This window comes from Puma concolor, chromosome C1, assembly GCF_028749965.1.
Source record: "Puma concolor isolate L17-30 chromosome C1, mPumCon1.1.hap2, whole genome shotgun sequence".
In the NCBI taxonomy this organism is placed as follows: domain Eukaryota; kingdom Metazoa; phylum Chordata; class Mammalia; order Carnivora; family Felidae; genus Puma; species Puma concolor.
In genome coordinates, this window is record NC_141674.1 from 92,881,942 (window position 1) to 92,894,931 (window position 12,990).

A 12,990-nucleotide genomic window follows, 5' to 3' on the forward strand; every position below is an offset into this window, starting at 1 on the left:
TAGAGATTAGTCCCTTCTTCTTCAGGATCACCACTGTGCTGGATAAAGCTACTTAAAAGTGAATTTTGTCACCGTGTGAAGACAAGTTCTTCAGTACCCTAAGTGTCTTTCAAAGTATGATTTATTACCTCCAATAATGCTTAAATATAAGATGAAATTATCCAATAAGTTTTCAAATAAATTTATCAAGAAAATATAAATCATAGCTCAATGAAAGACAAGGAAATTCATAATATCCTGTTCCGTATCCATTCAGAGTATGAATCAGTCAATCATGCTCAGGATGAAATGAACAACTTACGTTCCCACATGCTATTTAAAATAACTTTAGTTTGTGGGGGGAAAAGGAATGAAATCTTGCCATTTGCAACAACATGGATAGAACCAGACACTATAATGCTAAGCAAAATAAGTCAGTCAGAGAAAGACAAATACCATATGATCTCACTCATATGTGGAATTTAAGAAACAAAACAAATGAGCAAAGAAAAAAGAGAGAGACAAACCAAGAATAGATTCTTAACTATAGAGAATAAACTGATGGTTACCAGAGGGGAGATGGGTGGGGGGATGAGGATTAAAGAGTCACTTATGATGAAGATGAAATAAAACAATAAAAGAAAAGGAAGAAAAAGGAAGAAAACATAGCTAACACTTTAATGCACAATGCCGAAGACAAGTTATCCAGTGAGTTTGTGTTCAATAACCCAAACATCAAAGGAATGTATGGCTGTGAAGAAAGTTTTAATCTTTGACTCCCTGGACTACTCTGGCTCTAAGCTCCAGAAAAGCTTGTGGAAGCCCTAGGCTTACTGAAGAAATCATGTAACTATCACATGCTTAAAGTTTATAATTTATGGCTGCATTTGAGGAAAATAAAATGATTCTCTTTGAAAATGAAGCCAGTGTTAGATTCCAGAAGAAGTGACATGTGTATTCTTTTTACGGCACAAAAAATGAGAAACTACTGTTCTTTGGGACATTTTTCTGTTCTGTAAAGAAAAAATATCCTACCCTGCACTTAACTCTCTTGCATCCTTTCTGTTAAAAAGTTTCTTTCAAGTTCCCTTCCTGGGAAGATTTCAGGAAACGTATTCTTCCCAATTTTAGTTTATGTGCTGCTGAAGCAAGCACCAGGAAGCATATTTTTAATCGATGTGCACTCGTTTGATCTTGGTGAATGGCTTGAATGCACGTCTCCTGACCAAGTTGATGGCTCTTAAAATTCAGAGGCAGGAAGTCCTAACTGCTGGTGTGATGTAGTGGTGTGTCATTTTTCTAACCAAACTTGGCACAGCCTCTATATTTTTATTAAAAATTTCATTGTCAGATGCTTCATTTATTTGCTTACCCTTTAGCAGTACCAGCCGTTAGATGAAAGTATCTGACACAGATTCCTTGAACTGTAATGTGAAATAGTTCTGAATGATGGGATCAAAAGGCAAAAAATACTTCACCCACCATTTTTAATCTATTTCTTTTGCCACTCTAAATGTCTGCTCAAATACAGGGATCTCGAACTGACCTGGATCCTTTTAGTTGAAAGGTCTCTTAAAAGCCACCTAGTCTGCTCCCCTCAATCCTACACCTGAGGAAACAAAACCTCAGGAAAGCTGAAGGGCTTTTTTGTCCACCCTCACACTATGGGGATGCAAAGATACAGCCAGGACTCTGTTCATGCTAGCTCTGCATTCTGAGGCAGCCAGTGAAGGTAACTGGTTTCTTTGTCTGGTCAACATTTTGATAAGATTTCTTTCTGACCTGACACACATCATATTTAGTTTCATTTTATTTTGAGTAAGAAGGATCTTATAACCCCCTTTTATGTGAATTACCATCTAGTTTCTTTAGAACTATGAAAGAGTTGTTTATATTAGCAGGGAAGACATTGCGGCAATGCAGAATTATTTTTTTGGTTTGTGGTAGTAATCACGAAGCAGACCATGGGGGTCTTTTCTAAGAATTCCTAATTTGCACACACTTTTTGGAGCCAAAGTCAAATTGCTAAAATTGTGAAATCTGATATTTTAACCTAGTATTTTTATTATCAACTTTTCTTTAGCAGTATTCTTTTTGTCACTTAGTTACTGATTTTTCTGCGTTTGATATTTTAAGTGTTCTATGAGTGATATACACCTTTTTATGAAAGCTGAGTCTCATGAATTGAAGTAGCTGAGGTCCTTGATGTCTGTCATCCTTACCAAAGTACCTGACACAAAATTCACCAGAACCTAGAGCTGTAGCTTTATGTAAATGTTCATGAGAGCCTGCCTAGGATGTGTCTGGAAACGGCAAGAATGGCAACAATGCTGGAGCAATTACAGCTCACTGTAATACAATGAGCAAAGGAGAGAGGGAGTGAGAAATGGAAGCAAACAAGAGACAAGGCCAGAGAGGTGTATGTAGTCAGGGAATATCATAAAATTATCTTGTTTGTCTTTTTACTGCCTGCCTCTGCTACTAAAACATAAGCTCCAAGAAATAAGGACTTTGTCTAGTTCATCACTACACCCCAAGCACATAGAACAGCTTCTGACATACAATAGGTAATCAATTAACACTTGCTGAATAAAGCTTAAAAATGACATAATATAAAGAAAACATATTCTGTGAATTTTATTTAATCATTCTATGGCCTACTTAAGAATATAAGTTCACCTAGAAGTTTTATAGTTTCAACTTAAGTTGGTCCCAAGTTTTAACTATTTACAAGACATGCTACAATGAATAATCTTGTAAAATTATAATTTTTGAATCACAATTGTTTGTAACATAGATTCCTAGAGAGAGAATTGCTGAATTAAAGGACATGTAGATTTTCTAAATTTTATACACCGCCAAATTATCTTCCAAAAAGGGAATGTCAAAAAACTAAGATTGTCAAAAAAGGGGGGGTAGGGGAAGTAATGTCAAAAACTGATAGCTATTCTTCTAAGATCAAGAACAAGACAAGGATGTCCACTCAAGCCACTTTTATTCAATATATTACTGGAAAGTCTGATCCATGGCAATCAGACAAGAAAAAGAACTAAAAGGCATACGTATTGGTAAGTTAGAAATTAAACTGTCAGATGACATGATACTATACATAGAAAATTCTAAAAGCTCCACCAAAAAACTATTACAAGTAATAAATGAATTCAGTAAAGTTGCACGATATAAAATTAACACCCAGAAATTGCTTGTTTTTCTATACACCAATAACAAAGTAACAGAAAGAGAAATTAAGAAAACAATTCCATTTACAACTGCGCCAAAAAGAATAAAATACCTAGGAATAAACTTACCTAAGGAGGTGAAAGACCTATACTCTGAACACTATAAAATAATGACAAAAGAAATTGAAGGCAACACAAATGAAGATATCCCATGGAATATTAATATTCTTGGAAAAATTAATATTGTTAAAATGTCCATACTACCCAAAGTAATCTACAGACTCATTGCAATCCCTATCAAAATAACAACAGTATTTTTCACAGAACTAGAACAAATAATTCTAAAATTTCTGTGGAACTACAAAGGACCCTGAATAGTCAAAGCAATCCCGAGAAAAAATAAAGCTGGTGGTGCCACAATACCAGATTTCAAGATATACTACAAAGCTGTAGTCATTAAAACAGTATGGTACTGGCATAAAAAACAGACACATAGATCAATGGAACAAAACAGAGAGTCAAGAAATAAACACACACTTATGTGGTCAATTAATCTATGAAAAAGGGGGCAAGAATGTACAGTGGAGAAAAGACACTATCTTCAATAAATACCCCCTGGGAAAACCGGACAGCTACATGCAAAAGAATGAAAATGGACCACTTTTTTACACTATACACAAAAACAAACTCAAAATGGGTTAAAGATCCAAATGTGAGACCTAAAACTATAAAACTCCTAGAACATAGGCAGCAATTTCTATGACATTACGATAGCCATATTTTTCTAGATTTATCTCCAGAGGCAAGGGAAACAAACCAAAAATAAACTATTGGGACTACACCAAAATAAAAAGCTTTTTGCACAGTGAAGGAAACCATCAACAAAACAAAAAGGCAACCTACTGAATGGGAGAAGATACTTGCAAATGATACAAAAAGGTGTTAACATCCAAAATATATATAGAACTAATACAACTCAATACCAGCAAACAAATAGTATAATTAAAAAATGGGCAGAGGACCCAAATAGACATTTTTCCAAAGAAGACACAGAGATGGCCAACAGACACATGAAAAGGTGCTCAACATCATTAATCCTCAGGGAAATGCAAATCAAAACCACAATGAGATACCACCTTACACCTGCCAAAATGGATAGAAGCAAAAAAGACAGAAATAACAAGTGTTGGGATGGATGTAGAGAAAAAGGAACTTTTGTGCACTGTTGATGGAAATGTAAATTGGTGCAGATGCTATGGAAAATAGTATGGAATTTCCTCAAAAATTACAAATAGAACATACCATATGATCCAATAACTGAACTACTGGGTATTTGCCTCCCGCCAAATGAAAACACTCATTTGAAAAGATATACACCTCCCTATGTCTACTGCAGCATTATTTACAATAGCCATGATACAGAAACAATCCAAGTGTGCACTGACAGATGAATGGGTAAAGATGTGGTAGATATAGACAATCAACATTACTGTCATAAAAAAGGATGAGATCATGCCATCTGTGACAACATGGATGACCCTAGAGGGTATTATGCTCAGTGAAATAAGTCAGACAGGGAATGAATAATACCATTCGATTTCCACTTACAAGTGGAATCTAAGAAACCAGACAAACAAACAAAAAGCAGAATCAGACCTACAAATACAGAGAACTGATGGTTGCCAGAGGGGACAGAGGTAGGAAGATGAACAAAATGGGTGAAGGAGAGTGAAAGATAAAGGCTTCTAGTGATGAAATAAATAAGTCACAGGAATAAAAGGTACAGCATAGGGAATACAGTGAATGGCATTGTATGGTAATAGATGGTAGCTACACTTGTGGTGAGCATAGCATAACATATACAGAAGTTGAATCATATGTTGTACACCTGAAACTAATGTAACATTGTATGTCAACTATACTAAAATAAATAATTTTTTAAAAGGGAATGTCAGGGACACCTGGGTGGCTGAGTCGTTTAAGTGTCCGACTCTTGATTTCTGCTCAGGTCATAATCTCACAGTTTGTGAGATGGAGCCCCGTGTCGGGATCTACACTGTCATCAGCACAGAGTATGCTTAGGATTCTCTCTCCCTCTCTCTCTGCCCTTCCCCTGGTCATCTGTGCTCTCTCCCTCAAAATAAATAAATATTTTTTTAAAGGGAATGTCAATTTATATTCTCATCAAAAATATTACAGTGTGCCTACTTCCCCACATTATGACAAATACTAAATACTATCAAACTTTTCAAATGTTTGCCAATCTCACTGATAAGGAAGGAAGGGAAAAAGAAAAGAAGGGAGAGAGAAAGGGCACCTGGGTGGCTCAGTCAGTTGAACAGTCAACACTGATTTCAGCTCAGGTAATATCCCAGAGTCATGGGATCAGGCCCCACGTTGGGATTCTCTCTTGAGACTCTCTTTCTCTCCCTCTGCCCCTCCCCCCTGCTCATACTCTCTCTCTAAAATTAAAAAATAAATCTTTAAAAAAAAAGAAGGGAAAAAGGAAGGAAAGAAATATTAAATTATATTTTTGTTTCAATTTGCATTATTAATGAAATTAAACATCAAGTTTGTTGGCTTAAATATTATTTCCCATATCTGAACCTAACAATCTGTGCTGGTAGAAATTGGATACAAATCACTAAGGGACACAAGAAGATTAAAAATTACTACTGACATTACATTAACTATTTAGAATCAAACTCAGACAAAAGAAACCAAAAAACAGAAGACTGATTACATATAAAAGAAAAGGGAAAAAAAGTACAGGTCAAAAAACATTGCAAGTAAAAATTAACCTCTGCTATTGAGACCAGATGGCATGATAAAATAATTTATCATTTTAAATTATTAACATGCTGGTTGTCACACTGAATTGGAAGTAATTTTTTTTTTACTTACCTATTGTTGCTGACCATGTAGGGAAACAAGCACTCTCATTTATGGCAGTAAATGAGACAATCTACTTAGATAATAGTACAATCTAACTACATAATAATTTTGCAGTATGTATTAAGATCCTTATTCATACCTCTTGACCCTGAAATTACTCACCTAGAATTTTATTCTAAGGAAGATGAAAATATAAGGGGAAAAAAATTGCACACATCATTTACATTGCAGGAAAGTTTGTTAAAATGATGCTTTGTTCTCATAAGAGGATAACTAAGTCTTTATACCTTTAAGAAGTGATGGGGGGTAGTTATAATTTATGTCTTTCTTTGATTCCTTATCTATATAATACTGACATTAATTTTAAAGAGGTGAAATACTCTCTTACCATCATATGGCATAACATCTATTCACTGCTAAGTGAAACAAAACACATTTCAACTAGATTTTTCCTCTACTTTAATATTGGAAAACCTACTAGAAATCTAAAACATCTAGAAATGTGAATATAAATTGGCAAAATTACCATTATTTATCATTATAAAGTTCTCTAATTTTTAAATTTCATAATAAAACCTAGGATATCACAGCCAAATTTTAAAGTTCCTCCCTAAATTTTTCCATACTTTATAAATGTATGCTTGATATATTTATAATACTGAAAGAAAACAATACTATATAAGATTGAAAAATCTCTTCCATCTATTCACTTTCCTGAAATTTTTAGTCCTTCTCTACCAATTTCACTTATTCCTCTTCCATTCCCTTTGCAGGACAAGTCTTCCAAAGCAATTTACAATTTCTTATTGGAACATTTGTTTAATGAAGCTCCAAGATGTATATATTTTGCTCCTTTGGAAAGCAAGCCAACTTGTAGTATTCCTAAGATGTTATATTGTGTGTACAGCACGGAATTCAAATAGGCATTGAGGTTATTGGTAGACATATCAGAAAATAACTTCTTTTCCTTCAGAACCTTTTAAACACTTTTATATCAGAATCATTACAAAGCATTTTCTACCAACTGGCTTCAAAGACTAATTTTTCCTCTTTTGCCAATAAAGACACTTTCTCCTACTACAGTTAAATTTATAGAAATTATTCCAATTATTGCATAAGTTTTTTGCCATACTTTATTTGCATTCCATCATTAATCACACCTGCTCACTCAATACATTTTAATTGTACATTAAAATCAATTTAAAGTCATATGCCAATTTCAAGAAAAAATGTAGGAATCATATGCTTTCCTATGCATGACATTTGCAACTGGAGGCTAAAATGAAGAAAGTTTTTGAAGTAGCACAAGGAAAGCTCACAGTGAAAGACAACAGTTTTATTTTTATAAAGCATATAAAAATGCAGAAATATGTTGTTTTTAAAAATAAGAGTTTGCTCATTTTCCCAAGGGTCAATGAGGTTCATTTCTCCAGGTGATTTACTTATGTAAATCCTGAGAATTCAAATGAGAATCAGAATTTTGCTTTTTTTTTTTTTAAACACAGGCTTGAACTCTCGACTCTGAGATCAAGACCTGAGCTGAGATCAAGAGTCGGACATTTAACCCAGTGAGCCACCCAGATGTCCCTAGAATCAGAATTTTGAAACTTAGAACTCTCTTGTTTTTTATACATGAGAAAACACAAGTTTAAAATGAAATGGAAAATGTAAACTACCTAAGGCAGTACTTAACACATGGTAAATAAGCAATAAATAGTTCTGGCACTCTTCTGCTTGCCTTGTCAATGGTCAAATGACTAGCCAGTGGCTTATCTGTATGGTTTGTAACATTACTGAACAAGAGGTAGCCTAATTCAATATTTTATATCAAGTATGCCATTTCACAAAGTTGTGGGTAAACTTTTCAATTCACCTATTTTTAATTAAAGTCAGTGTGTATGTATATGCCCTGTGGGCTCAGTCAGGACCACTGCCTGGGAGAGAGCCGCTCATATCACTCCCAGCCATACTCCCATTCTAGTGTTTCAGAATCTCCCACATTCCTAGTGAAATCTGTAGAAATGGAAATCTTTTTTGCTCTGTTTTCACCACCCTCCAACCCTATGGATATAAATTAGTGCAAAAACAGCTAACATCTGCTAAATGACAATTATGTGTCCTCGCTGTGCTAAAATAAAGCCTTACCCAGTTTAATCCTAACAGCTACCCTATAAGGTGAGTTCTAGTCCTATTAGGAAAATTTACCCAAGTGGGGCCCAGAGAGTGAGATGCTGAAGTGTTGTGAGGTGAAGGTCACTGGACATATATAGCCAAGGAAGTAGGAAGCCTGGATGTTGTATGGATCATATGCAGAAGTGGATGAGGAAGTCACTCAGGATGATATAAAGATCTGCAGTAGAGATGGAGACCATGAGCAGGTGGTAAGTCTTCAGTGACCAAGAGGCTTATACAGAAATTCAGTGAGTAGCAAAGAATAAAATGGTTGGGTCAGACGGTAGATGGCATGGACCTCAATGAAGCGGGTAATTAGAAAGGAGAAAGAGGAGGGACTTCAGCCCTGAGAGGGCTGCAAGGAGGCTCTTCAGAGGATAGCTGCTTCAGTAAGAATCAAGGCTCTATGAAGAGGTTTAAGTGCTGAGAAAGGTTGTTAACCACAGAATAAAAGTTCCAGAGGTGACAAGAGGGTTCAGGGAGAAGGAAACCTTTCTTCCTGCTACTTTACTATTCTTCCTCAAAGAATAAGAGCACTGATATAGATAAAAAACGATTAGGTCCAGTGCTAAAACAGGGGAAGTTTTGCTGGGAGGAGTAAAAGGATTATAACTCCAACAAATGCACATTTCTTTCTGCTTGGTAAACTCCAAACCGGTTTTCTAGGCCCTGTCCCCCACCCTTGCCCTTAGAAGGTCCTGTAGGAAACAGGGTGGAGTCCAGAGGAAAAGAGACAGGGCTGTGGCAGCTTAAATCTGCCTATAATCTAGGTAAGTATTTCTTATCCTGAAATCCATAAACTCCTACAGGTCTGAGTATCTTTTGTGAGAATTTCCTAATTTTGTGTTTTCCTTTTAAAGATAATCTGAAGACAAATAGCATAAGCAACCAGACAGCCACCTTATAACAAAGGCCTAATATTTATTTCAATGTCCCTGTGTAATCCAGTAATCAAGCATCAAAATGATACCACTTTGTTGAAGGCTAATGAAAAACAAAAAACAGAGGTTCACCTCAAAGGCAATAATGTATTTTTTGTTAAGTAAAATCCAGTGACATCAGAGCCCACATATATATAACAGTTTTCACAGTATTCATACAAAAAAAGAAAGTGGGGGAGAACTGGGCAAACATGTGATAATTTCAGAATGTTTAACTCAAACAAATGTACCTATCAGTAGAATATTCATAAGAAAATGGAAATTTAGTTTTAGCCAAACACTATTAGTTATCTCATTAAATAAATGTTATTAATTAGAATTTTGGTGGTTTTTATAATCTTTAATTTACATACCTGTTAGGATCTATGGTTGTATAAGAGCTATAAGCATAATGATTTTATACTTTCTTTATATTTATAAATATATCTAAGTAACTATGACAAAAATGATTTAACTCAATCCTTAGGAGTACAAGAATTGTTTTTCTTTAAAAGATAATATATAGGCCTATATTTTCAAGTTTTGAGATCCACTAGTCTGGATTGTGTTCAAGGCAACAAGACCAAGACTCACCTGTAGTTCAGCACAACTTCCCTCATCACAGAAGGGAATAAGATGGGGATCTAGGACCAAAGCCGAGGTCAAGTGTAATCTGTGTTGTATACCTTCTACGTCTATAACATGTATCACTAGCAGAGGAAGGTGGTAAAGTATTGAGCAATTCAGGATCCTAGCCCTCTCACTTTCCTCAGAGACACAACCAACAACAAGGTACATGCATACATGGAATTACTCAAGGTTAGAAATTTCCTCCATTGTGACAAACCCCACAGTTAAATTCAGTCTTCATCTTACAAAATCTCTCAGCAGATATCTCAGTTCTATATAATAACTACCTCCTTGAAATACTTGACTCAAATTGGCTCCCAAGAGACCTTACTCTTCTGATTTCCCTTCTATTTCATTAACTTTTAGTCTCCTATGTTGGCTCTTTCCTGACCTCAAAATGTTGCAATGATTCACAACTCAGTCCTCAGACCAACTCAGTCCTCAGACTCCTCTACCTAGGGGATTTCACCCAATAAAAAGCTTTACCGATACAATGCTGATGATGTACATCTCTAACCCTTGAGATTTAGATTTATCTAAATTTAGATTTAGATTACCTCCTTGAGATTTAGACTCAAATACAAAACTACTACTTGCTATATCCACCTGGATGTCTCTAAGGAACCTCAAATGTCCAAACCAAGAACTCTCGATAATCACTCACCCCACTTCACTACTCTCCAATTCTGCCTGATCTTAGCAAATGGCACCACCAACCAACCAGTTGTTCAAACCAAAATTCCTGGAATCATTCTTGAATTCTTCCTTTACCTCACACTCCAGATCGAATTAATCAATTTGTCCTGTCAGCACTATTTTCCAAATGCTTCTCTGCAGTAGATGCTGTGGTGCATCGCCCACATTCTCAGGACTGACAGTAGCTGGGAGTACTGGTGACTGACAGTTCTCAGTTGAGCTCCTCCTTCATGCTTCTCTAGGCTGAAAAGACTCACCTTGCCTAAAGTCACTCCCTGGAGGCAGCCAATGTTCAATAAGTAGGGGAGGGGGCATAAGAGACAGGGGTAGGTAATAAAGCCCTGGCGCTCTTGCCTCAAGGAAGAACAACTCTTAAAGAACTACCCCAGATGCAAAGCTCCTTTTGAATTGTCTGAAGCTTCTGTTGCAATTCTATCACAGCTCAACTTCCCCCTCTGTCCAATCCTGCTGTCCAATCCTGATATAGTGACAGAAAATAAGTGGTTTTCTTCCAAGTGGCAGGTTGGAGATGATACCTTTTGAGAATGAGATACCATTCTCTAAGACATAGTGTATACCTTAAATCAGTACTCATGCTAATATACCTATATCCCTACCATTCTTCTCTGATTCCTACCCTACTCTCTCAGGTTTCTTCTCTGATATCCCTTCTCAAGTAAGCAGGAGCCAGAGATACTTGATAGGCTGAGGTCCAGTGTCGTGGAGTTCTGGACTAAGTAGAAGGAAGTAAAGCAGAGCAGGAAGACAGAGGTATGAGATAAAGAGATAATAATCAAATCCGAGCAATTGGTTCTGGAGCACAGACCCTTAAGGAATTTCCTGACCCATGGGAATATTCTGGACTTCTAACACACATCTCACCAGAGAGCTGAAACAAGTGGGGAGATCATCTGAGGACTGGTTAGCACTAATAGAGGGGAAACATGATTGTTTTCTCTTGGTATTTTGAAACTTTCACCTAACCAGTATTTAAATAATCAAGACTGGTCCAGAGAAGGAAGACATCCCTAATCTAGGCAAGGCACTAAATCAGTCAGCTGAAGCGTAAACCCACGGATCTAGGTCTGATTTCCCCCCAAGACATTTGGTGTCAATTTAAGAATGAGAAGAGGGACGCCCGGATGGTTCAGTCGGTTAAGCAACGCAACGCTGGGATTCTCTCTCTCCCTCTCTCTCTGCCCCGGCCTCACAAAATAAATAAACTTTAAGACAAAGAGAGAGCAGCTCTGGGGACCTATCTGCTCTTGTCTTTTATGCAAGACCCTGAAGCGTGAACCTAGGCTGTGAACATCTTGGGAAAGGAGAAAGTCTCTTCTACGAATTCACAAAGGCTAACACAGCCCCTGAAATTCTGTGCGGGTAAGTAAATGTTGAGTCACTAGACACCCACTCAGCATCTCCCAAAAAGTCCAGGAGAAGGCTCTGGTCATTGTGGAAAGTGACTGTTGTAAGGAGGCCGAGAACGTGTTTAGCTGGGCTGGGCTCCGTTATTCTGCGTTGCGGGTGAGAGGGGGCGCTCACGGAAGAGAATCCCACCCTTCCAACATGGTTCTTGGAAAGAAGCTTTGCAAAGAGCAAGTGTGACTTTAATCTCCGCCCAACGTCTCCCACACTCCCGGTGCCACGTTCCCTTGGTCACTCACCTCCTCCGAGTTCTGGCCGGACGATAAGCCCCAGTTTTTCAGCCCCTCCTGGAGCTCGACGATGTCCACCAACCCGTCCCCGTCGCTGTCCAGGTCTTGGAAAAGGATCTCGTACCTTAAGTCATCTTCGTCTTTCTGGCAGGCCACCCCCGGCAGCACGAAGCCCCGAAGCCAGCGCAGCATGGCCCGGGCGGGAAGGCGGGGGCCGTTCGGCCGCCTCTCCTCCTGGCCGGATGAGGGCGACCCGCCCGACCCGCCCCCACCCCCGCTTCCGGCTGCGCCACCTGCCGCCGCCTCGACGACGCCCGCCTGCGTGGGGCCTCGGAGACAACGGCTCGACGGGGCCTCCGGGGCGAGCCCGCCCACACCGCTGGGCTCTCTGGCGCCGCTGGGAGCAAGTTCGGAGGACCGCCTCGTGGGAAACCGCCCCAGGCGCCTCGCGAGGGTCACTACGCCCCAAAAGTTGCAGGTTGAGGCACCAAATGTGGCGGCAACCTGCACCCAGGACCTCCCCGGGCCCACGAGCGACCCGGGGGCCCAGGAAAGTTTAAGCAGAAGCAGAGAGGGCGCGCGTTCCCCTGGCGGCGTCGAAAGAGCTTCCGGGTGTTTCCCTGCGCAAACTGAGCGGCTCCTCAGGTGAGTGCTCCGACCTGCTCCTCGCCTCTGACGGGAGAATCTCGTGCCCCCGCGCCACCCCTCCTTCTGGGGGCGTCTGAAGAGGGCAGCCCTCCCAGAGGGGCCTCCACGCTTGGTTCCAGTCTCCCTCCTCCCAGCCCACTCCCAGGGATCTTGGGGTTGCTTCCGGGAGCCCCCTCTTCCTCACCTCCAGCTTTCTCCTAGACACCCCCCCCCCCC

At 38.9% G+C, this 12,990-nt stretch overlaps 1 protein-coding gene across 1 annotated transcript in view; it reads right to left on the reverse strand.

Moving 5' to 3' along the window:
• The window catches only part of LOC112864668 (mitochondrial adenyl nucleotide antiporter SLC25A24-like), a 39,872-nt gene extending 27,490 nt beyond the window's left edge, over nt 1-12,382 (reverse strand). Inside the window, 1 exon segment of the mRNA XM_086717726.1 lies at nt 12,136-12,382. Within this exon segment, the coding sequence (XP_086573852.1) occupies nt 12,136-12,318 (183 nt within the window). The 5' untranslated portion in view covers nt 12,319-12,382.
• Between the last annotated feature and the right edge of the window lie 608 nt (nt 12,383-12,990).